Here is a 25,933-nt window from a genome sequence, read left to right on the forward strand (position 1 = left end):
TCATCTTCACCTCGATTCAAATAGGATCCTCACATGTGATACAGTGTTAAAAGTGCACACTGCCATTTATAATTCTCTCTCATTTGCTTACAGGAATCTTACAATATCTACGAGAGAAGACAGAAGAGATGGATTTGTTTAAAAAGCTGAAGGACGTTCCCGATCGGCTGAATGAAGCTGCGGGTGGCGTGAAAGAAGCTGCCAATAAAATCGCAGATGTTGCTGACAGCGTGAATAACGCTGGCGATAAACTCAGCAAAGCTCTGCCTGGGAAAAAAAAGTCCATAACGAAGACATCCCAAAAATTCCTGCAAGGCATTACAGGACGTTTCAAGTGAAACCTTTATGACTGCAAAAAGGACGAACAGATTTCATGTTAACTTCCTAATAAAGAATTTATACTAATTATAATTTATGAACTTCATTACTTGGTAGCAACTCACTTTAAAATAATGATTTAGTTTAACTATAGCTACTGATTCTTTATTTAAAAAAGTGTCGCTTTAAAATATAAGCTGTGCATGAATGTCATGACAGTGTTTACTTTTTTTAAAATGGGAATATGCAATGTATATCTTGACTAATCACATAAATAAAATCCTTTCTGTTTCAGCAAGATTACACTTTATTTTCTTTATGCGTTCTATTTATGGCAGCATAATTTATTGTGCAATAAATTTATTTTATTGTGTAAATGTAGCGGAGGCCGGCTAGTGGAGTGCTGTTCAGGTAAACCTCACTCCGCTGACCTCTAAAGGTGCTCCAGCGACAATTGCTAGAGGCCATGGTCTTTAGCCTCCTTGGTAGAGCACCTGACTCCCATGCGGAATGTCGCCGGCTCGATTCCACCTGAGAGCGGGTTGGGTGGTGTAGGACCAGTGGGGTTACATAAACTTGAACCAAACAATAAACACCTCTGATTTACATTTTTTTTTCTAATGAATATATAAAATGTAAAAGGTGTGCATTATATTTGAGACTTATATAAACATTTTACAGTTTTGATTTGTGTTTGTAAGTTATCTCCTACAAAGTTTTAGTTTTATTATTTGAGGCCATTTGGCAATGAAAATAAAACGCATTTCTTACCTCAGATTTACAGTTTACTTTAATAAATATTATAAATAAGGATATGTGCCATAATTGAGAACTACATAAACATGTTACAATTAGTTTTGTGACTGTGAGTTATTTTCCTCAATAGCTATTGAAGTTATAAAATAATATTCCAATGTCGTAGGTAACTTTTGAGACAGTCCCTAAATTTGCGCCTTACCTTTAACCTTACCTTAAAAAACGTCCAACATCAAACTAACTTTATGCCAGTCTACTGCTTCCAATGTACTCTGTTATAGTTTACTAGTTGCATGAACATGTTACAGTTAGTTTTGGGACTGTGAGTAATTTTCCTCAATAGCTATTGAAGTTTTTTAATAACATGCCAACATCGTATGTAACTTTAGAGACACTCCCTACATTCGCGACTATCAAAACAGTCCATCAAACCAACTTTATATCAGTCTACTGCTTCCAGTGGTCTCTGTTATAGTTTACCAACTGCATGAACAAGTTACATTTAGTTAGACTGTAAGTTATTCTCCTCAATAGCTACTGAAGTTATGAAAGAATAGATACCAAAGTCGTGAGTAACTTTAGAGACAGTCTCTAAATTTGCGACAAAACATCCAACCCCTACTGAAAAAAACATCTTAAACCAGCCTAGGCTGCTTGGCTGGTTTAAGCTGGTCGACCAGGCTGATTTTAGAGGGGTTTTGGCCATTTCCAGGCTGGTTTCCAGCCATTTCCAGTCTGGTCTTAGCTGGTTATGCTGGGAGACGACCAGCTAATACCAGCTTGACCAGCCTAGCCAGGCTGGGAGCCCAGCCTAAACCAGCTATGTCCAGCTTAAACCAGGCTGGTCAAGCTGGTTTTAGCTGGTCATTTTCCAGCCTCACCAGCTAAGACCAGGCTGGAAATAGCTGGAAACCAGCCTGGTAATGGCCAAAGCCCCTATAAAACCAGGCTGGTCAACCAGCTAAAACCAGCCAATCAGCCTAGGCTGGTTTAAGCTGGATTTTTCAGCAGGGACATCATCAAACCAACGTTATTACAGTCTTTAAAGGTGTCCAATTTACTTTGTTGTAACTTACTACAATGTTCTTTTTCAGGTGAACGATTAATCCATGCTGATTAATCCACTTCTTTGTGGTATCTTCAGTCACCCGTTTCTCATTTCGCGCTGACTCGTTTATGAAATCTGAGGTATTTACTGACGTCACTGGGATAAAACCTGGAGGTGTTTTTCATTTAGATACTAATGTGTTTTAGTCTTCACACAAGCTGAAATAGGTTTAAATTCGAGACAGAAGAAATGCAATGTCTCATTTTTAAATTTTCGCTTATTGTATGATACCAGAAACCAAATTGATTATGAACAGCAACTCCTTCATCAACCGCTAGAGGTCAGCAAAGAGACAGCAGAGAAAGCCTTTAAATCAGCATGGCTGTTAATGTTTATTGATCCTTCAGTTGATTAACTAGGCTAGTTTAAATATAAAGAGGAAATTTTTAAGATTCCCAGATACAGAAAAACACTTCAAATTTAAGACTTAAAGTGATTAAAACAATTAAAAGCTGACAGTTAATAAAGAGTAAATGAGTCTTTAGCTGCACAAAGATAGCACAGATTTTATTTCTCTCTCGTCCTCAAAGTTGTTTTAGTTTCTAAGCTACATCTCAAACTTAGACTGAAATTACTGTTAAACTAAGAAACTACAAGAAGGCTCCGGATGCAGACCTGGTGCAGTGCAATCTGAGCTGCATCCAATGCATTTTAATGGACTTATCTAACCCCACCCCTAAAAGTGACGTCACTAGCTCCATAGACTGATTTCACGCGGCCGCCATTTTAAAAAGCGAAATCGAGGCTGCGGTGGGAAGAAACCCGGAAGTATTGTTGGGAGTTACATTGGAACGTTGTGTAGCTTGCTGTATATCTTATCAGCGAAGAGACAGTGACACAAATTTAGAATTCACCGCCTTCTGAGTGACCCGAAGGTCCGTTCTGAATGAATGGTGAAAATAAAAAGGGATATCAGAGCTCATTTTCAGCTAAGTTAAGGGAAATGGCACTAGTTAGCTAGCGTTTTCTTTCCCAAACACACGTTTTAGACGCCATTTATCAAACGCGAGTTAATGAACTTATTCTTTCACTATATTAGACTTGTCACGATACTGAATTAAAAGAAAAACCATCAATTTCCCGCTAACATTTAAAGCACTGTTGATGGCTTTCTTAAAACAGCGCTGATTTGCCATTGTGTTCACGTGATCAACAGAATAGCTTATGATTGGCCGAGAAGGTCATCAGTTCCCCCTCTGCTGTTTACCGAGTACAAACACAGACGAGCCGAGCGATCTGCTTGATGACTCGACTGATCTTCATAGCTGCTTCGCGCTCGCGTCTCCGTGTATCTGTGTTTGCACTGGGTGAAGGGCAGTAAACTGAGTGCAAACACAGATACAAGGAGACTGGATCGCGAAGCAGCCATGAAGATCAGTCGAGTCATCTGCGCTCAGCGGCGCTTCAATGTTAACTCAGCGGGAAATAGATGGTTTTAAAACTTCAGTACTGGGACAACACTATTACAGACAACACGACGGTGTGCTACAGTGTTTTATCGCTCACTGGGTAACATAGACTGAAGCAGGGAAGCGTCCCCTCTGTTTACCTGCTGCCATGATCTGAAGCCTAGGAGGACACTTGAGCATATTACTCTTACAGAGCTTGTGATGTTGTTTGATGCTAAATTGCTTTTAATTTTCTAAATTAAACTTACTGAATGATATTAAAGTGATGTTTACACCAGTTCTGCATTTTGAAATCTCGGCAACAGCTGGAGGTGTGTATTCCACAGCATGTTACTGTAATGTGTACAGTCCTTGTCCTATACTTCCGGGTTTCTTCCCACCGCAGCCTCGCTTTGGTTCTTTAAAATGGCGGCCACGTGAAATAAGCGTATTGAGTGCATTGTGTCTGACATCTCAGCTTGCATCATAAAGCCTGCATCCAGATATTATTGGAAATGTAGGGTACATGTGACCATTATGCTTATTTCAAAAGTCTTGACGCGTATTAGTGCTCTTACACTCGATCAAGACACGAGAGTCCATCTAATTCAATGTATCTTCGTTTTATTTTCACATCAGATATCATTACCACACGTGCCAATGTTGTCAAAATCCACTCACATACAACTTGTTTGTTCCAGCCTGATGAACAATGACTCCAATATTTCACTTCACATCACATCACACTCAAAACTCACGTGTGTCACAAAATGCGTGGGAACTATCTGAAGCATACTACACATGCGCAGTAGAAAAGTAACTCAAAATATATGACAAGCAAATCAGCACGAACAGTATATGAAAACAGTTTATATATATAAGTATATAACATGCAAGTATAACACAATATATATATATATATATATATATATATATATATATATATATATATATATATATATATATATATATATATATATATAAATTACCTAGAACAATAAACTATAAAATATGGCTCCTACAGGAAACAATAGACAACTTTTAGCAGATTACACTCAAACAAGCTCGATAATAACATAAATTCACATAGTATCATTAAGCTAATCTGCAACTACAACTATTATTCATTAATTTCCCATGGACAGTCTTTCACTCATTTGAGCATGCTGTAAATCACAGACTCCTCCACAGTTTCCACAGTTTCCTGCCTAAAATACACAGAAACAACACAACAGTGTTAGAGATTATATAATCAGGGCTGGTATAGCTGGTGGTGGTGATGTTAGGGGGGTTTATATATGGCATTATAATTCTACGTTAAAAGTTCTGCACATGACATATTATGTTTCAAGAAATAAATAAGAGTTAAAAAATATGAAAAAAAGAAATAATCTGAATAACTACTAAAAATTAAGAGAAAATAACACTAATAATAATGACTGAAAACACTAACAATTTACATAATAGTCAACTATTGAAGTTTAAGTATAGTCAGTTGTTTAAGTCTTAGTCAATCAATAATAAATTTACCCCATGTCTAATATTTCTGTTCATCAGTCTGTAATGCAAGAAATGTTATGCTTAACATAAAACCAGTGTTACTATAACAGAAATCCAGCCAATCAGACGGTTGCTGTATTGTAACACTGGTTTAATGTTGAGCTAGCGAGTTGAGCCTGATGTTGCATGTGCACGAAAGGAACTAAAAAGACCTTAAAACTAAGTTGGTCATTTGGTCAAAGCCATTTTGCATGATCAAAACAGGATATTTTGTCCACATAATTATGTTGCAAGTATAACTGCTTGTGTTTAGTGCAGTTGTTGGTGGTCCAGCAGTTTCTCCTCACCTGTGGTCTTGATCAGGCTGCTGAAGTGGTATGTTGTCACACTGACGCTGCTCCTCTTCTTCCTCTCTCTTCATCTGTGTGTTTTTGTGATATTGGACAGTGGCGTACTGGATCTCCTCAGCATCTCTGCATTCAGCACTTATTCTGGGATTCACAGTTTCATACGGAGCTTCATCAGCTAATCCAGGGTCACAGACTGGATTGTCGTGAGCTTGATCTTTCTGTGACACATCAGAATACAGATCATTCTGAAACACAAGACAATAAAGCATTAATTAACATCTGAATCAGTCTGATCAACATTACAGAAATATCTTATTATATTCACACTGAATTATACAGCAGAAGGATGTGAGATGTGATGTAGATCTACTGATGATTTTCACATCTGAGTTATAAATCTGTAGATATATCAGAGATTTCAATCTCACATTGGAAAACATGAGTTTGACTGACTTTAAGGTTATATCTGTGTGATTTACCTGCATCACTGTGAGACCTTCAGATTTAACACTCCTTTGTTTCTTTCTGTCATAATAACACACATTAACAAAGTATAAATCACTCTAACAAAATAAATATGCAATATTTATATAAATAATAAAATACAATAAAATACGCATATATTAAAAAAGTTACAAATCTTTAAACATGAATTCAACACAGGCTCATTGGGAATATGTGCCCAGGGCTACATTTTTGGGAACCATGAAATATGTTCCTGCGGGTACGTCTGGCTGCCTTCAGCGTGAAAAAAACCCCAATCGAAATGTGGTGGTCTGATGCCACAGACAACTTCTGTTCTTTTCTGTGTTACTGCTCTATGATTACCTCCATATGGACAGCTTTTCCAGTATGGTCAGTGTGCTTGGTAGCTCACCTTGTACAGTGTTGGACTTTGGTAGTGGAATGGACCGGGGTTTAAGTCCAGTGTTTGACAGTTGCAAAAACCAAGTAAAAAAACTAAAAACACTGTGTTGTTGTGATTAAAGTATGAGTTTGCGATGATTTTCTCTTCTAGTTTGCTTCTGAAAACACTATCGCTTGGGTTTAGGAAAGGGGCTGTGTGGATTATAGACGAATGTGAGAAGGATGTGAGATGTTCAGGAATGTACAAAGATTTACAAAGAGGAATATGTTTTATGAGAAATCATAGGTCAGTAATGCATTTGAGATTGTCGAAAAGTATACAGCACCCTCTAGTGGATTTGTGAAATTAAAAACTGCAAGCAGACCTGGGCAGATATCTTGCAGTTCCCAAAAATGAAGCCCTGTGCACATATCTCCACATGAGATGCATGAATTAGCATATTTGACTATAGCAGATATTGTAATTATATTAAAATAAAATAAAAAATAATTTTGTTTTATTGAACTCACATTATAAACAGGCTGATGATGACGAAGATGATGATGATGATTAATATTGCTACAGATGTCGCTGTGATGATGATAATGTTTCTCCCAGCGCCTTGATGAACTGAAAGAGGAAGCAGATCATGATTAACTCTCCAGACTGATGAAGTTACAGGAGTGTGATGATAAAAGCTTCACCAGTGACAGTGACGGCGTCTGATCTCTGAGCTCCATGTGGATTGTGAGCCTCACAGTAGAAGCGTCCACTCTGTACTGCACTGAAACTCTGTCCAGATCCAACAGCTGAGCTTTGATTCTCCTTAAACCAGCTGAAGTTCTGAGCAGGAGGGTTCGAGTCACTGCTGCACATCAGACTCACTGAATCAGACCAAAGCTGACCAGAATCAGTGACGGACACTGAGACGTTCCTGGGAGGATCTGAAACAGAAACACACTGATATCATTAACACTCACAACAAATATGGCACCACAGTTTACATTTAGAGGATTTAAAGTGGACCTATTATGCCTCTTTTTAAAAGATGTAAAGTAAGGCTCTGCTGACTCTAGAGTGTGTGAAGTTTGAGCTTAAAATACCACACAGATAATGTTTTCTAACTCTCTGAAACAGACCCTTTTAGGCTTTGAGCCTAATTGTGGCATTTTGCTGACTGTCGCTTTAAATTCAAATGAGATTGAGCTCTTTTCAAAAGAGGGCGGGGCTACAAGTGCCTGTGCATCAGCATAGCGGCAGATCTCTGAAAATATCTCAGAAGAAGTAGTGATGGGTTGTTCTAGAACAGGGGTGGGCAAACTTGGTCCTGGAGGGCCGGTGTCCTGCACAGTTTAGCTCCAACTCTAATCACACACACCTGCTTATAGATTTCTAGTGATCTTGAAGACACTGATTAGCATATTCAGGTGTGTTTGATTAGTGTTGGAGCTAAACTGTGCAGGACACCGGCCCTCCAGAACCGAGTTTGCCAGCCCCTAGAATGATTTGGTCATTTTGAATGAATCTTTTATTTGACTCAGGTACGATGAGTCCTCTGATTCGTTCATTCATGCTTGATTAGTTCCTACACTCAAAAAACAAAACAATTTTTGCTGCTTGTTCAAATGACTTATTTAAAATGAGTTGAAACTATAAAATTCTTGACATTTTTTTGGAATAACTTGATTGTTTTGTGTTCAATCCACTTAAATTTGTTGAGTTAATGTGATACACACAAAGTGTATACACAATTGTGTTGTTTTGTTTGCATTGGATGGCTTTAATAGTTGTAAAAAAATGTTCGTGCTGTGCTTGTTTCCAAAGGTAGCGGATGTTTGCATTTTTATGGAAAGGACTTTTATTTTGACACTCGATCCAGAGACTTTACCACAATGAACTGCGCGCTCCCTCAGATCGTCAGAGGAGCTGCAAAGGAGCAGACGTGACTCTAGTTTTCATTATATTATCCTGTTTTACAGTAATCTGTCGGCTGGGTCTCCAACATTACCTTAATCAATTTGTGTTGGGACAACATGAATGAATTGCGTGGAACCATTTTTACAGTATATTTCTAGTCTTCTATTGGATTTAAGTCGTTTGTTTACGTCGTTGAAAGACAGAAGCCAACCATATGTATTAATTAATGTTTACCATTATAGGCTGGCTATAGTCACACACTGTAAACAACTATGCAGATGATTTTTCATAAAAGGTCTCCCTTAACATATCAGTTGCTGAAACATTATTTACTCACACTGGACATCTAAAGTCACAGGATCAGAGTATTTCTCTCCATGTACATTCTTGTATCTACACTTGTATTCTCCACTGTCATCAGAGCTGATCTTGGAGATGTTGAAGATTCTTCCAGATCTTACAGATGTTTCTCCTTTAAACCAGCTGATTTCTGCAGGAGGGTTTGAGTCACTGATGCAGCTCAGACTCACTGAATCTCCAGACATTATTGCAGCAGATCTATTCATAGACACTGAGATGTTCCTGGGTGGGTCTGACACAGAAAAACACAAACCATTACCAATCATAATAGTTTTCACATCACAAATTATTTATTAATAGTTTAATGTTACAGTTTTGCTAACTCACACTGGACATCTAAAGTCACAGGATCAGAGTATTTCACTCCATGTTTATTTCTGGCTCTACACTTGTATTCTCCACTGTCATCAGAGCTGATCTTGGAGATGTTGAAGATTCCTTTAGTATTTAAAGATGTATTTCCTTTATACCAGTTGATTTCTGCAGGAGGGTTTGAGTCACTGCTGCAGTTCAGAGTCACTGAATCTCCCTCCATTATTACAGCAGATCTATTGGAGATCACAGGAGTGTCTGGAGCATCTGCAGGTGAAACATGGATAAAGACTTAAAAATAAATATGAGAATCGGTGTATTTATGTACTGTACACATCATATTAAAGAGCTGCCCATTGTTTTTGTATTGTTTTTTGTTTTCTTATCATTTTTAATAATAAGGTAATGGTGTGGTGCTCAGCAAGTAAATGGGGACAATTACTGGAGGATTTAAAGCAGATCTGTGATGATGTGCTAACAATTGTAATAAGCATTTGCAATGCTTTGTGTGATTTATTTTTAAGTAATTTAAATAATTGCTATCACTTTACTTAATGGACATGTCCATAAGATTTCCATAAAACATTTATAATCATGACATAACACAGGTAATGTCTCTGAAGGAGCATTTATGCATGTCTAAGACTGTCATTAAGAGTCATCTGCTCAGTTATGCCATTTTAAATACTAAATGCTACGTGACAGGCTGAATATCTGAACACATATTTCAAATTTGAAGCTGATATCTCCAGAAATGAGCTTTCTGTAGGATTTTGTTTGGCTGCAGTACCAAACATGACCACCAGATTTCCATTGGTGACCGCACAAGTGTGCCTCCTATGTTTTGAGGAATATGAACTGTATTTTTCATACTTTAACAATATTTATAAAGTGGACATTCAATTATAAAGTAGTATGAGAGGTTTGATGGCATTTGATTTGAATTTAGCCTCTAAAAAACATCCAATAGCCTTCTATATGTGGATTGCTGTAGCAAAGTAATGCTTTACAACTCTGACGAGTATCATTGTTGCAATTAATAAATAACTGTTGCTCAGTAATATCAAATATCAGTCACTGGATATAAAAACTAGAAACATTAGGCTTTCAAATGAATATATAGTTGTGTTTAGACTAAAATATTACAATATTAAAAATGCAGCCGTAAATGCTCCTACAGGTTGTAAGGTGACAGTAAATGTTTTAGTTACTCTTCCTTTGTAACAAACCCCCCAAAAGCAGAAGTCCAAGACCTGTTCAATGATAGTTTTTCATGAATACATTAGGATTTAATTGCAAAAAAGGGATGTAAACTTAAGTGTCACAGTGCAGGGAAAGTGACAGGTCCTGATCACTTTATATGTGTATTTTCTGATCAGATAGCTGTATGATTTGTGAAAACATTTCCATTTACTTGACCACATAAATGGATATGGTTCTGCTCTTTAAATCCAACGCTATATGCAGATTTAACAAGGTTATGTCAACTAAAGCGTCTGATACTTTTTAGTAATATGTTTTATTATGACACCACAGAATTATTATTATTATTTACAGAAGTGTATATGCTATATCTTATTATGGGGAGTGCTGAGTCTTGTTGCGGGCGGGAGGGAGGAGGAGGGTGGGCCGTAAGTAGCCTGTGGGCCGGCAGTTTGAGACCCCTGCGCTATAGTGTGCATCTAACAATTATTTTAATAATCGATTAATCTGTCCATTATTTTTTGGATTAATCGATGAATCAGATTTAAAAAAGCATTAATTTCCAAGCACTTATTTAAAAAAGCTCATCCCTGAGCTGTTATAATAATAATAATAATAATAATAATAATAGTAAAATAAAAAACTAAGTAGTTTTGTCCTGTTTTCAGTCCAAATATCTAAATATTTTAAAATCAAGATACATTCTAGACGCATGAAATAGCAAAAAAAAAAAAGATGTCTTGTTCCTAAAAAAAACACCTAAAAATTAAGTGATTGTTTGCTTAAAACAAGCTAAATTATTTGTGAATTGGGTAAGAAAAATAATCTAAGTGAGATATAATCTCAAACAGAAGTTTTGCCAGTTCACGTAAACGTTTAAGTGATCGTGATTTATAACGTGAGATGGTCGTCGCTATGTTTACTTGCGGCTGCGCATTTGCCCCCTTCATGAAAAAAAGCAGAACTCAGGATTCACACAGGATTCAGCACGTAAATTCAGCAGTTACTCCTCAAATACATGTAAGTAAGTGGCTGGTGAACTTACAGAAGAGTAGATTCAACTTTATAGTTACTTTCACTATGTGTAATGTGTATCTGATATGAATAAAACACATCGGCAAATTATATTTGTTAGACTTCCTTGTGTGTTTTACAAACTCCAGATGTTTTGTTTTACTAGTACATGTATTTACTAGTGCATAATTGTGATAACATGACACTTCTTTGGTTTTGTTTTTGAAAAAAAAGAAGCACTTTTCCAACGGTCCCTTACTGAGAGCTCTGCTCAGCGTGAGCTCTCTCTGGCTCAGCTCCAGACACCACGCCAAAGCTCAGTTTGTAAACATGCTAACGCTAACTTGTCATGCTTGTCAAGCTGGATAACGAGTAAAACATCAGCACCAGGTACTTTATGGTCCTCACTTCAAAACAGAACAAAAGTAGGATCCTGTAGTGATTTACCCTGCTGTTGAACTCCCTTCCTCCTCATCCCTGTCTATGAGGCACCGAACTCAGTATCAGTGCGCGAGAGAGACCGTGTTCACTCCTCTCCGAACGCGATTTTTATCGATTTAATCGATTCATTGTTGCAGCCCTAATGTGTATGTTTTCTAACTCTCTGAAACTCTCTAACTATCTGACTCTTTTAGGCTTTGATTCTAATTGTGTTGTGTTGGTGACTGTCGCTTTAAATTCAAATGAGATTGAGCTCTTTACAAAAGAGGGAGGAGCTACAAATGCCCGTGCATCTCAGAAAAACTGAAAATATCAAAAGTAGTGGGTCAGAAAAGTTCTATAATGATTCATTAATTTTGATTGAATTGACTTGAGACTGATGAATCTTGATTACATTGTGCAGGTGGAAGAGAAGATTACTGCCTATTTCGAGACTTCTATCGGGAGGGGCTCATTCGTTCATCATGTGAGAGACAGAAGTTATTCATATGCAGTCAGAACCGGAAAAATATTTGATCCGTTTATCTCCTGAGTCCTCGGGTTTGAGTCATTCATCACTCTACATGCTGAACGTAATGAATGAACAAATCATAAACCTGAAGACTGGAAAGCTCAGACTCCTGTCGCTGTTCATTTGCGCTTCATCTAAAACTCCACATCTATAATCCTCTTAGTCTGTGCTGACATTATCTTCAGCAGCTCAAACACTCTAATGGCTAATGGACAGACGGCTGCTTCTCACTCAGGGCTGCTGTTTATGCTGATGAGGGAGAGATGGGCACTAGTGGGCGGGGCTTTCCACCTCTGATGACACGTACAAAGGGAGAATGTCAATCAAAGTGTTTCTGCAGACTGTTTTGATCAAATCTGATTAGAACAAATACTATTACTTTTTTTACTTTAGAGGCTGGTTATATTTACACACTTCTGAAATAATCTGTTTTTAAACCCCTTATAAGTATGATTTTTTCATAAAAGGTCCCCTTAATATATCAGTTGCTGAAACATCATTTACTCACACTGGACATCTAAAGTCACAGGATCAGAGTATTTCTCTCCATGATCATTTCTGGCTCTACACTTGTATTCTCCACTGTCATCAGAGCTGATCTTGGAGATGCTGAAGATTCTTCCAGTATTCAGAGACTTATTTCCTTTAAACCAGCTGAAGTTCAGTGTAGGAGGGTTTGAGTCGCTGCTGCAGCTCAGAGTCACTGAATCTCCAGACATTATTACAGCAGATCTATTCATAGACACTGAGACGTTCCTGGGTGGGTCTGAGACAGAAATACATAAGCTGTTAACAGTCACAATAGTTTTAATGGTTTAACGTCATAGTTAGTTTTGCCAACTCACACTGGACATCTAAAGTCACAGGATCAGAGTATTTCTCTCCAAGGTCATTTCTGGCTCTACACTTGTATTTTTTACTGTCATCAGAGCTGATCTTGGAGATGTTGAAGATTCTTCCAGATCCTACAAATGTTTCTCCTTTAAACCAGTTGATTTCTGCAGGAGGGTTTGAGTCGCTGCTGCAGATCAGAGTCACTGAATCTCCCTCCATTATTACAGCAGATCTATTGATGGAGATCACAGGAGTATCTGGAGCATCTGCAGGAGAAGCATGTAAAAACAAGACTAAAAATAAATATGAGAATCAGTTTAAAATGTGTACTCTATACAGCTTAATAAAAGAGCTGCCCATTGATTTTAATAATAAGGTAATGATGTGTTACTCTTTAAGTAAATGAGGACAAAAGCAAATAATTTGCAATGTTTGAGCTTTAAAGTAATTTAAACAACTGGGAGCACATCACTCGAAGGGGGTGTTCATAAGAACTGTCATTGTGCACGTTTAGCCACTGTCGCCACTGGCTTGCATGGTTCGGGATCTGTAGAGCTGCGCATCGATGGATTTACTCTTCAGTGTTTGGACTCTCAGCAGTGAATATTAAACCACACTGAACTCAACTAAACTGAACTTCAACTCTAAAAACAGATCTGACACTGTTTCAGTTTACTATGATCTTCTATGTGAAGCTGCTTTGACACAATCTACACTGTAAAAGCGCTGTACAAATAAAGATGAATTGAATTAAATTGAATTCAAGACTGTCATTGTCATTTGCTCAGTTATGTTATTTTAAATGCTTAATTCTACATGCAAAGCTAAATATACAGCCAAATTATATTCCACATTTGAAGCTGATATCTCCAAAAATGAGCTTTCAGTAAGGTTTTGTTTGGCTGCAGTACCAAACATGACCACCAGATTTCTGTTAGTGACCACACAAGTGCGCCCCCTATGTTCTGAGGAATATGAACTGTAGTTTCTCATACTTTTCACAATATTTATAGACATTCAATTCTAGAGTAGTGTGGGATTTTTAGTTGCAATTGATTTGAATTTAGCCTCTAAAACACATCTAAAAACCTCACAAATTTGTTTACATGTGGATTGCTGTAGCAAAGTAATGCTTTACAACTTGTTGTAGATTAGTAAATAACTGTTGCTTAGTTTATATAAAAAATATATTACAGTTATATAAAATATATATTATATATATCCAGTCACTGAATATAGAAACAAGAAAATTTAGGCCTTGCAAATGATATATAGATTGTTATGAGTGCTTTATGTCTAGACTACAATATTATTGTTTAAAATGTAGCCGTAAATGCTTCCACAGGTTTCAGGGTGACAATAAATGTGTTTTAATCTATTACTCCTCCTACATAACAAAAAAATAAATAAATAAATTGCAAAAAAGAGATGTAAACTTGAGTGTCATGGTGGTGGGAAGGTGATAGTTTGGGCCTGTTTACACCTGGTCACTTCATGCGTTTTTTATGATTCTGATTCAAGCTGTCTGATTCATGAAAATGTTTCCCTTTATACTTGATCACATGTTTCTTCATTAAATGGATATGATTCTGATCTTTAAATCCAGCACTATATGCAAATTTAACATTTTATGTTGCCTAAAGCATCAGATACACTGCATTTTATTGAATTAATATTATTATTTACAGAAGCGTATACGATTTTTTATTTTGGCATTCAAATAATTTTATATGCAGGCTGTAAAACATCATTACAATACCACAAATAGATATATTTTGATATATAAGATTGCATAATTTCATTCAAGCTAAATGAAACCTCCATTTTTGTCACACAGATATGTGTAAGACCTCATTGAAAACAGGGATTAATACTCTCCTAAAAACAAAACGTGCCTTCGTAGACTAATTAAACTAAAAAATTATTATTCATCTCTTTTCACAGAGGCTTGCTGTGCCTGTTGTTAATGCTGATATCTGATATTAATTTGATCCTTTAATTTCATCAATTCACAGTCAAAAATAAAACAAAACAAAGAAAATTAAAATGAAACGAAACAAACAGATGCATTTATTTTAGCCCTGTCCAGTTTAATCTGAAATGATCTGAGCAATCGGATTTATATACGTCTCGAACAAATTACACAGGAATATACAACAGCTGTATATTTTACTATCTAATAGATTGATCAGGTGTAAACAGCACCTTAATGTCAAGACCTGACAGGGAACAAGAGGAAAACAGGAACTTAAACACACACAGATCAAAACAGGTGAACACGATAACGAGGAACTAAGATGGGAAACAGAACAAGGAACCAAATGACAAAACACACCTGAATACCTGAAGAGAAGCACATGGGGAAGTAAACATACAGTAGCATACACAGACATCACATTCAAACCATCAACTTTCCTAGTGTCTTTACAGTGAACACACATGATCAAGTCTAATCTGAGCATAGAATTTTTCCACTCTGACATGAAAGCCCCGATCATTTGCATCACTGCATACTGTCATCTTATGTTGAAGTACTTTCGTCCATGTATTTATCTATGTTTACTTAAATGTAAGCAATATAAGCATACAGTTGTCAAGTTAATTTGCTTCACTTTAATTCAAGGTACAATTGTCAGTACTAACAAACCATTCATTTGTTATATTTTAACGCGAAACATTTTTAATTAACAGCTTATAAACGGTTAGTAAGGAAGTAGTTGGGTTTAGGTAGTGGTAGGAATACGCAATAAGATCATGCTTTATAAGTACTATTTCACAGCCAGTATAATAATAGGAAGGTAATAACATAGTGGTTCTTAAACTAAAGTGTTGCCTGTGTTTTAACATCAGAGAGAGAGAGAAAGAGAGGGCTAGAAAGCATTTATTACAGCTTTCATACCAATTTTAACTTTTTATGGATTGACCACTTTTACATTTATTGCAAATCTGAATGCTTTAAACATGTGAAATAGGTTTAAACAAAAAGATGAAACTTACATCTGACATCGAGATAAACAGCAGGAGAGATGTACGTTTGTCCCTGCACACCACAGCTGTAGTGTCCTGCTTCTGTTCTCTTGATTGAACTGATGTTGAGTTCATCTCTAATATTAGTCAATGTGTGTGAGTTTCTGTACCAGATGAATGTTGGTGTGTCAGTCAGTGTACAGCTGCTGTTACATGTCAGACGGACTGAATCTCCCTCTGTCACTCTCTCAGGAGACTCCAGCTGAAGATCTGAACACAACACACACATTATATCTAGTGCTGCTCTCATACACTGATTATTATTCTACATAATGACCACAAGAAGAGAGAAACCTCAGGAGAGTCACCTGTGACAGAGAGACGCACTCCTGGATGACCAATCCATCTTCCTTCTGTTATATTAGTAGTGAATCTGAAAAAATACTCATGTTCATCTGTCTTTGTCACATGACTCAGTCTGACAGTGCAGTTCTGCTGTTTATCTCCCAGATACTGAAGCCTCTGACTGTATTCAGAGTTATTAGACAGATCTACAAAATCTCCATCATAATATACTTGGTCTATGTTCCAGAACACTTTCATGACCTGATATCCAGGAGTCAGGTATGTAAAAGTGCAGCTGATTGTCATTGTTGAGTTCTGTAGTGCACATAATTGTGTAGGACTGTAATTCACACCCCAACCAGCACTAGAAACCCCTGAAACACAGAAATAATCATGATTCAAATGTAGTTTTATCAGTTAAAATAGACTATAAGACACTAGGAACTCATGCTGGTTTACTAGTTGTAAACAGTGACTCATTACAGATGATATATTAAGCTGATCTTGTGAATATGAATAATGATCTCAGTGTGAATGACTTCAGTCTTGATGGAGGACAGAAATAAACAGCAGAGCAGAGAAAAATAATAAAGGAAAATAAAAGGAGCAGTACACAAATAATATTGTACTAACATGTACACTACACATTCAGTTAAACTGCAGCTTTTAACAAAAATGACAAACACTGGACACTTGTACATGATGAATTATCCTCATTCAATGAACAAATTCACAATAAGAAATATGTAGTGTAAGGAATTTGCACCATATGGAAATCTAACTTGAGAAATCTAACCTTTTATGTGAAGCTGCTTTGACACAATCTACATTGTATAAGCGCTATACAAATAAAGGTGAATTGAACTGAATTGAATTGAATTAATGTGAATGTAAGATTGACTCACTGTGAATGATGAGCAGAAAGATCAGATGAAGAGCAGGAGCCATTCTGAGCCACATCAGCATCAAATCTATCTAGAATCCAGCATTAATCATCACTTCTACACTCATCAACAGTAAATGTACATCACCCTAAACAGCTCTTAGTGTTAGGAAGATCTTTACACATCTGCAGATTATTAATGCACAACATCAGTGTGTGGAAATCAACTGATGACTGAGATCAACACCAGATATTTCTCATGTCAGAAATCATGTGTTATATGAGCTTCATCTACACTAATAATCAGTCAAATACCAGTGTGTTTGTCTTACCGTGTTGAAGAGCAGCGGATCAACAGCTGAGCGTGTGAAGAGATGATCTTTAGCTGTACTGACAGTGGTTAACTCAAGAGTTGCAGAACTATCAGAGTTCCTACTTCAGCAAAACTAAAACAACCCAACCACTGACTAATGAAAATGTTAAATGTTATATATTACACAACTTGTTTTTAATAAACATCCATAACATGCATCACAAGTCAACACTATTTATTTCTCTTTAAATAAAGTGTCATTTGCATGAAATTAACACATTAACAAACTTCAGCTGGTTCAAAATGCAGCTGCTAGAGTGTTTTCTAGAACAAAGAAATATGATCATATTACTCCAGTTCTTTCATCATTGCATTGGCTCCCTATTAAACATCATATACATGTTTAAATGTTATTGACTACCTACAAAGCCCTGAATGGCTTAGCTCCCCAGTATTTGAGGAAGCTCCTGCTGTATTACAGCCCATCACGTCCTCTGCGCTCAATTAATTCTGGATTATCGATTATTCCCAGATTATAGTAGGCGGTAGATCTTTCTCATATCTGGCACCTAAACTCTAGAACAGCCTTCCTAGCTCAGTTCGGGAAGCAGACACACTCTGTCAGTTTAAAACTAGATTAAAGACACATCTCTTTGCATTAGCATACACATAAAACACAAATGCTTAGAAATCCAAATCAGGATTGTTAGTCTGCTTTCTTTAGGGCAACCGGAGTAAGGAACACTTCCCTAAATACATTATAATTTGAAAGGCATCTGCGCTTATGTTAGTCTTTTTTTTATTATTCCAGAGGTTTCCATGATCCTGGACCAGGCCGTATCCTGAGCAGCTGCTGTGGAGGAGTGAAGCGCATGAGACTGATTCCTGTAAGATCCAGCGACAGACGAGTCCTCACATTGATCCTGAAGGGTCAGCCTGTAAACCAGCCGGTGATCTACACACACCTGCAGCTTCTCCACGATGGACGTCCAGTGCTCTCCAACCTCCAGCGCCTACTGCAGCTCTGCACAAGACGTTTGGCCAGAGGAGAAATGGTCGTGCCCAACTAAGCCTGGTTTCTCTCGTGGTTTTTTTTCCTTCACTTTTGCCAATTGGTGGATTGTTTTCCTCGCCACTGGCTTGCATGATTCGGCACATCGTTGGATTTGCTCTTCAGTGTTTGGACTCTCAGCAGTGAAAATTAAACCACACTGAACTGAACTGAACTTAAACTCTGAAAACTGGACTGATACTGTTTCAGTTTACTATAATCTTCTGTTAAGCTGCTCTGACACAATCCACATTGTAAAAGCGCTATACAAATTGAATTCAAACACAATAATTACAATGCAAATGTGGCAAAACTGCTAATATATGTACATTTTAGTACAAAATACAACAAAGGGTAAGCCAATAGTATCTGGATGCAGCCATGATGATGCAATCTAAGACCACATATCTCAGAGATGCAATATCAGAGACAATGCACTCAATAGTGACGCCACTGTGAGGGGCTGGGTTAGGAGTGAGGTTAGGTGTGGGCATTAAGTGAAGTTTATTTATAAACTAATTTCGAGAGGATGACATGCTTATGATTGCTTGCGGCTAGTGCTGCATTAACCAATTTATGATTCACCAATCAGACGATTCTTAAGCCACTATAAATACCATATTAAAGTTCCATATAAAAGCCATCTTTGTTTTGAAGAATTCCCCCTTCCACCCCTACTCCTCCTCCTTTCCTAGATGGGTGCCACGGTGGCCTAGTAGTTAGCACTGTTGCCTCTCAGCAAGAACGTCACTGATTCTAGTCCTTACTAAGCCAGCCGACATTTCTGTGCGGAGTTTACACGTTCTCCCCATGCTCACGTGGGTGTCCCCCGGGTTCCCCGGTTTCCTCATACAGTCCAAACACATGCAACTTAAGTTAATTGACTAATCCAAATCAGCACCATAGACATGCTCCTAGTAAGTGTTTATCTCTTAAGAGCAATCTCTATCTGTTCATTAGCTACTACAGCAAGGGAGTTATCTGAACTTCCCTCTCTCCTTGCAAACGGGAGGGAGCCCCAGGCTCGAGGATCTGATGAGCTCAGGGCTCTCTCCCAGGACAGCATGCCAGAAAAGCTTTATAATCAATCATCAGCTAAGTGTCAACTCTTGAAAAAGCATTATATGCAGCTCAGATTGCAATTGCACTGAGTCTGCATCCAGACCACTCTAAAAACATTTCATTTTACTTTTACATTTAGTCATTTAGCAGACGCTTTTATCCAAAGCGACTTACAAATGAGGACAAGGAAGCAATTTACACAACTATAAGAGCAGCAGTGAACAAGTGCTATAGACAAGTTTCAGGTGTGTAAAAGTCTAAGAAGCAAAGCAAAGCATTAGTAAAAAATTTAAAATAATTGTGGAAAATACAAGGTAATTTAGGTATTGCAGTTCTTATATCTGTATTTGATACTGCCTTTCAAAATGTCCATTACGGTGTATTCTGCTAGTTAGGAGGATAATGAGATATCAAAAAGTCCCACTTCATCTATTTTTTTGTCATTTTGTCATCTCTTTAATCAGTGTATATATGACAGAGGAGGCTGACAAACATGTATTATTGATACTCAGCTGGCTTTGTAAAAGATCTTACTGCATTGGAAAAGCATTAGTTATTACAGATATTTATACACCACTAAATATAAAAGGTTAACAAGATTAAAAATAAATCACAATGAGAAGCATTTCACTCTTTACTGACCAGACTACTCAGAATATGGATATTACTCACAGTATCATTCATTATAAATGAAGCAGAACACATTCAAATAACCTTAAGCACAGATCAGAAAACCATCAATCTTTGGAGAGTTTTTAGTGCAAAAAATAAAACATTTGAAAAATGGAGACCTCTGCTGGTGGAGTGAGGGCTATGGACATTGGGCTCCATCTTAGCAATCTAAATCTAAATGCAAAAGTCTAAAGCAGGTGGAGCAAAGCACTGCAGAAGTGTCTGAATCAAGTTTTTAAGGATTTTAATTTTAAGTATTTAGACCTGCACATCGTCCAAAAGGGGCGTCCTTATTCTCTTAATGAGTTATGGATGTGTTTAGGGCGTAACATGCATTAAACCAATCAGAGACTCATCTCTCATTCCCTTTAAGAGTCAGTTGTGGTCTCGCCATGGCACGTTAGTAATTAAATCATCAATAATGATCTCTTGTCAATCACCTGTGGCTCCACCCACACAGCTCGGGATTGGTTATTTCTGGCTCCGCCTCCCATTACAGCCTCTTCCTGTTGATCTGAACAAACAATAAGATGAAGAAAGACTGAAGCTCAACCACATTAAACTCTTTGACGAGGCTCATCCAATACTCAAACTGCTGCTGAGAGGGTTTATGGCTGATAATTGTCTCTTACTGGTGGATTGTGATGTTCAGAAGAGCTCTGAGGATCAAGAGTGGAGTAGGAGTTTTCAGCAGGTCTGTGGTGAACGCTCTGTGTGAAAGACAGCGAGAGATCCATCAATCATCTGATTATCAGTGACCATTGTCTGACTTTGAGTTTCACTTACTGTGAGGTTGTCGTACAGGTCAGAGGTCACAGTCTGGAGATCCAGACCTGCATATGTCTGGACAGAGAGAAGAAAATGTCCTCTATTTTAATGATCTGAATTCCTGGCACAAATTTAAGGCGCAGGATTTCTTAGGATGAGTTTGAATCCACTTTTGCTATTTTAAGGATGGGAAAAACGGCTGCCGCACTCGGCGCATGGTCTAAAAAGATTGTCCTTATTATTTTAATGAGTTATGGGAGTGTTTTGGGCATAACTTGCATTAATCCAATTAGAGTCTCATCTCTCATTCCCTTTAAGAGCAAATTGTGATCACGTCATGCTGTAATCTCGATTTACACTGTCGGACTTTGCAAGCAGAGTGTCACTACTAAGGAAACAGATCTGCTCATGTGCGAGATTTAACACCATATATAGAATGAGGTGGTGTGCGGTAAAGAAGACAGGAGAAGGAAGCAGTTTTTAGATGTATGTAGGCAACACAGTAGCCCAATGGTTAGCACTGTGGCCTCACAGCATGAAGGTATAGCTGGTTTGAGTACTGGCTGGGTCAGTCGGCATTTCTGTGTGGAGTTTGGATGTTCTCCCCGTGTTGGTGTGGGTTTCCTCCGGGTGCTCCGGTTTTACCCACAAATCCAAGCACATGCGCTATAGGGGAATTGATTAACTAAATTGGCCGTAGTGTATGAGAGTGAATGAGTGTGTATAGGTGTTCGAAGGAGAAGTTTTGTGTTTAAAATTGTGTCTTCAAAGCAACAGCTGTGGAGCATTGTTGATACTTATAAATTGACGGGTATTGATAACCATTTGCGAAAAGATGAATTGAGAGCTTTGGTCAAGGGTAAATTAGTTGATTGTGGCGTGTTAATTCAGGTATCTGAAACGGCTGATGATGGAATAGGTAAGTTTGATTTTCAGAGAGTAATTTATCGTTTGAACAGCAAAAATAATTATTAGAGTTGAGACAAACTCATGTTAAAGTCCTTCGCGAATTGGCTTGGGTTGGGGGGTGGCGGTGTGGGGTTGGGGGCTATTGGTATCGCGTCTGAAAATGAAGACTGGGGGGGTAGTTAGTATTGCGGCTGAAAGTGAAGAGGGGGAGTTGGGGGGTATTGGTATCGCGACTGAAAGTGAAAATTGGGGGGGGGGGGTAGTTGGTATTGCGGCTGAAAGTGAAGAGTGGGTGGGGGGGGTGGTGGGGTTGGTGTGGGGTGTAGGACGGAGGGGGAATTGGTGCGGGACCTTGATAATGTTTCTGGGGCCCCCCTAAATGTATGGGCCCTTAGAATCTTCCTAAACCCCCACCACCCCCCCCACCCCCCTAGGCGCCCCTGCTACCATACACAAGCTTTTCACAACTGACTTCCATTTATACTGACTTTGATTGCTTTACATATTTCTGTCTTCAAGAAACTACTAATAACTCAACTCTTTAGTCTCCACTTTTCCTCCTAATCTGTAACTGCCTCTCTGGCTAGACCACTTACTGTACTCTCAAAAAAAAAAAAAAACCCATTACTAATGCTTTGCTTCTTAGACTTTACACACCTGAAATTTGCCTACAGCACTTATTCACTGCTGCTCTTATAGTTGTGTAAATTGCTTCCTTGTCCTCATTTGTAAGTCGCTTTGGATAAAAGAGTCTGCTAAATGACTAAATGTAAATATTTTAGTTAGTTATGCCTTTGTTAATCAATAATTTCTCATTTCAATTTACCTGGTCCGTATTGTCTCTCTAATTTTACCATTTTGAGCCAGTTATAACAGACGTCAAATAATGTCATCAAATGATGTTGATATTTGGTTTATTTTAGGTTGTGTTGGAACGTAACTAAAATCGAACGTGAAGCAATATCTCAAACCAAGGTCACATTGACGTCAAAGGCTGACATCTATTCATCAGGTATGGCAAGCAAAACCCAATGTCTGATAGACATGATAATGGTGCGGTCCACACAACGTTAAGGTGTAACATCATTAGACGTTGATATTTTTGTTGTTTTTAGGCTGCATTTGAAATGACCCAAAATGCAATGTCTGTTCGACCTCGGGCATTGACGTCTGGCTGACGTTGAGTTCTGAGGTCAACCCAATTTTCATTTCCAAACAAAATGCAACGTCCCACGACGTTGGGGTACAACATCAATCTGACATCATGTTGACACCTGCTGTGTAGGCATGGGACGATAACCGTCTTCAAGGTATACCGCGGTTTGGAAAAGTCAAGGTTTTAAAACCGCCAATATTTTCTGTAATACCAATCCTAAGATATGTGTACAATTTTTTTAATTTACTTTTTTGTTTGTTTTTTAGGACAACAGTACCTCCAGCTAAAAAACATATCCAACGATGCTGTAAGGAAATCAGTATTTTTTTTTTAATAAATGAAGAGAGCAGAAGTCAATGATTCATTTTCATTATATAGCCTGATGTGTTTACTGCTCCGAAATATCATAACTCTATCAAGAAATAGAATATACTGTTTTCAAAGAGGAAAAAAAGGTGTTGTTTTTTACCCAGACATTTAAAAATGATATATATTAAAGCAGTGAGCACAAAACCCTGAAACCGTGATATTTTTATCCAAGGTTATCAGACTGTCAAAATCTTATATCCGCCCTACTGCTGGGATGTGTGCATCTGTGTGTGTGTAATGGATGAGCAATGTGTTCACATGTTGTGAACCCTACTATAGGCACATATCACTAATAAACCATTTAAATAAAAAAAAACTGAACCATTGACTTTAGAGCAGCTTTTAGTTGGTGAATGGTCTATTTAATTTGCCTCAAAATAGCAACACATCAACAATGCAACACACTCTCCCAATTCAAAACTAGATTAAAGACCTATCTGTTCAGTAAAGCATACACTCAGTGCACCACTTAGCGGGTTTCCACACAGGTTCTGCATCTTGTTTATATATATATATATATATATATATATATATATATATATATATATATACACTATGAACAGCAGCTACGCTAATTATTCTCTTTATTCTCCATTTCCACCTGGGGATACTCTTTCCGAGGCTGTTAGACTATGCAGAGTCACTGATTCGATCCAAGACCAACGACGAGATGATCCCAAGGTTTCCATATCCTGGACCAGGCCGTATCCTGAGCAGCTACTGTGGTGGTCATGGAGGAGTGGAGAACATGAGACTGATTCCTGTGACGCTCCAAAGACAGACGAGTCTTTGCTGAGGTCCAGCTTCCAGCCTCCACCGCTAAGACTGCAGCTCTGCACAAGACGTTTGGCCAGCGGAGAAATTAAAATGATCGTGCCCAACTGAGCCTGGTTTCCCTCAAGGTTTTTTTCTTCACTTCCGCCATTAGTGAAGTTTTTTTTCCCTCTCCGCTGTCGCCACTGGCTTGCATGGTTCGGGATCTGTAGAGCTGCGCATCGTTGGATTTGCTCTTCAGTGTTTGGACTCTCAGTAGTGATTATTAAACCACACTGAACTGAGCTCAACTGAACTGAACTTAAACACTACAAACTGAACTACACTGTTCCTATTTACTGTGATCTTCTATGTGAAGCTGCTTTGACACAATCTACATTGTATAAGCGCTATACAAATAAAGGGGAATTGAATTGAATTGAATCAATGCACCTTAACACACCTCCTTTTTAGACTAGTATGAGGATGGGCGCACAAATGGTTTATGATTTAAACAAAGTGGCACAGTACGTAAACACAATACCTGAACTGGGCTGAAAAAAACACTTGTGTCACACCTTTATGATCTGCCTGTGTTATAGTGCAGTAATGTTCATGTGTGAAATATCAGCTGCTCTGCAGGTTTAAGAGTGGTTAACTGGAGTTTGAGCTGCACTACATTAATGTCCAGAGGAACTCAGTGTAAATGTTACTATACACTTTTAATATCTCTGTATGATCATCAGAGCTGTAGGAAACATGCAGGAAAACACAGTAAATAATTCAGATCATCTCACCGTAGACTCATTGCAGATCTTCTGCTGATCAGGTTTCACTGCAGATCTTCTGCTCTTCCTTTTAGAAAGTCTGTCAGAAGAAAGATGAAACATGTCTTTTACTTCAGTGTAAGATAAAGCACAGTAAAACTGAATACAGCAGTTTTATACGGTCACTGCAGGTTTATTGAGCTCACATTGCAAACATGATGACGACGGCGATGATTAATAATCCTCCAGATGTCGCTGTGATGATGATGATGTTTCTCTCAGCATGTTGTTGAACTGAAAGATGAAGCAGATCATGATTAACTCTCCAGACTGATGAAGTTACAGGAGTGTGATGAGAAAAGCTTCACCAGTGACAGTGACGGCGTCTGATCTCTGAGCTCCATGTGGATTGTGAGCCTCACAGTAGAAGCGTCCACTCTGTACTGCACTGAAACTCTGTCCAGATCCAACAGCAGAGCTTTGATTCTCCTTAAACCAGCTGAAGTTCAGAGCAGGAGGGTTTGAGTCACTGATGCAGCTCAGACTCACTGAATCAAACCAAAGCTGACCAGAATCAGTGACAGACACTGAGACGTTCCTGGGAGGATCTGAAACAGAAACACACTGATATCATTAATAATCACAACACATGTGATATGGCGTCACAGATTACATTTTGAGAGTTTAATGTATCAGTTGCTGAACCATCATTTACTCACACTGGACATTTAAAGTCACAGTAACAGAGTATTTCCCTCCATGCTCATTTCTGGCTCTACACTTGTATTCTCCACTGTCACCAGAGCTGATCTTGGAGATGCTGAAGATTCTTCCAGAATTCAGAGCTTTATTTCCTTTATACCAATATAAATCTGCAGGAGGATTTGAGTCACTGCTGCAGCTCAGACTCACTGAATCTCCCTCCATTATTACGTCAGATCCACTGATGGACACCGAGATTGTCTTGGGTGGATCTAACATAGAAAAACTTACTGTTAATAGACGAAATACTTTGACATCACAGATTATATTTTAATGGTTTATTGTTACAGTTAGCAT

General features: G+C 38.0%; 1 protein-coding gene and 1 long non-coding RNA gene across 2 annotated transcripts; both read right to left on the reverse strand.

The window, feature by feature from the left end:
• Positions 1–4,563: 4,563 nt before the first annotated feature.
• Positions 4,564–17,293, reverse strand: LOC130220272 (carcinoembryonic antigen-related cell adhesion molecule 5-like). Its single transcript, XM_056452644.1, has 12 exons — positions 17,077–17,293; positions 16,195–16,545; positions 15,857–16,096; positions 12,871–13,125; positions 12,534–12,791; positions 8,872–9,123; positions 8,522–8,776; positions 6,972–7,211; positions 6,798–6,897; positions 5,900–5,945; positions 5,418–5,665; positions 4,564–4,778 (listed from the first exon to the last, which is right to left on the reverse strand). Exons 1-12 carry the CDS (start codon positions 17,135–17,137, stop codon positions 4,724–4,726), a joined length of 2,361 nt encoding a protein of 786 aa, XP_056308619.1. The 5' UTR covers positions 17,138–17,293; the 3' UTR covers positions 4,564–4,723.
• Positions 17,294–25,113: 7,820 nt separating this feature from the next.
• On the reverse strand, positions 25,114–25,648 carry LOC130220271 (uncharacterized). Its single transcript, XR_008836161.1, has 3 exons — positions 25,594–25,648; positions 25,243–25,482; positions 25,114–25,168 (listed from the first exon to the last, which is right to left on the reverse strand). It is a non-coding gene; the product is annotated as an uncharacterized LOC130220271 (long non-coding RNA).
• Between the last annotated feature and the right edge of the window lie 285 nt (positions 25,649–25,933).

Source organism: Danio aesculapii, unplaced genomic scaffold (genome assembly GCF_903798145.1).
Source record: "Danio aesculapii unplaced genomic scaffold, fDanAes4.1, whole genome shotgun sequence".
In the NCBI taxonomy this organism is placed as follows: Eukaryota; Metazoa; Chordata; class Actinopteri; order Cypriniformes; family Danionidae; genus Danio; species Danio aesculapii.

Bases quoted from the DNA above. Each gene is read 5' to 3' on its own strand.
- LOC130220272 (XM_056452644.1), bottom strand. From the start codon at position 17,137: ATGCTGATGTGGCTCAGAATGGCTCCTGCTCTTCATCTGATCTTTCTG. The intron at 6,898-6,971 runs GTGAAGCTTTTA...TTCCTCTTTCAG, and splicing joins AGACGCCGTCACTGTCACTG to TTCATCAAGGCGCTGGGAGA. The intron at 5,666-5,899 runs GTAAATCACACA...CTTGTGTTTCAG, and splicing joins AAGGTCTCACAGTGATGCAG to AATGATCTGTATTCTGATGT.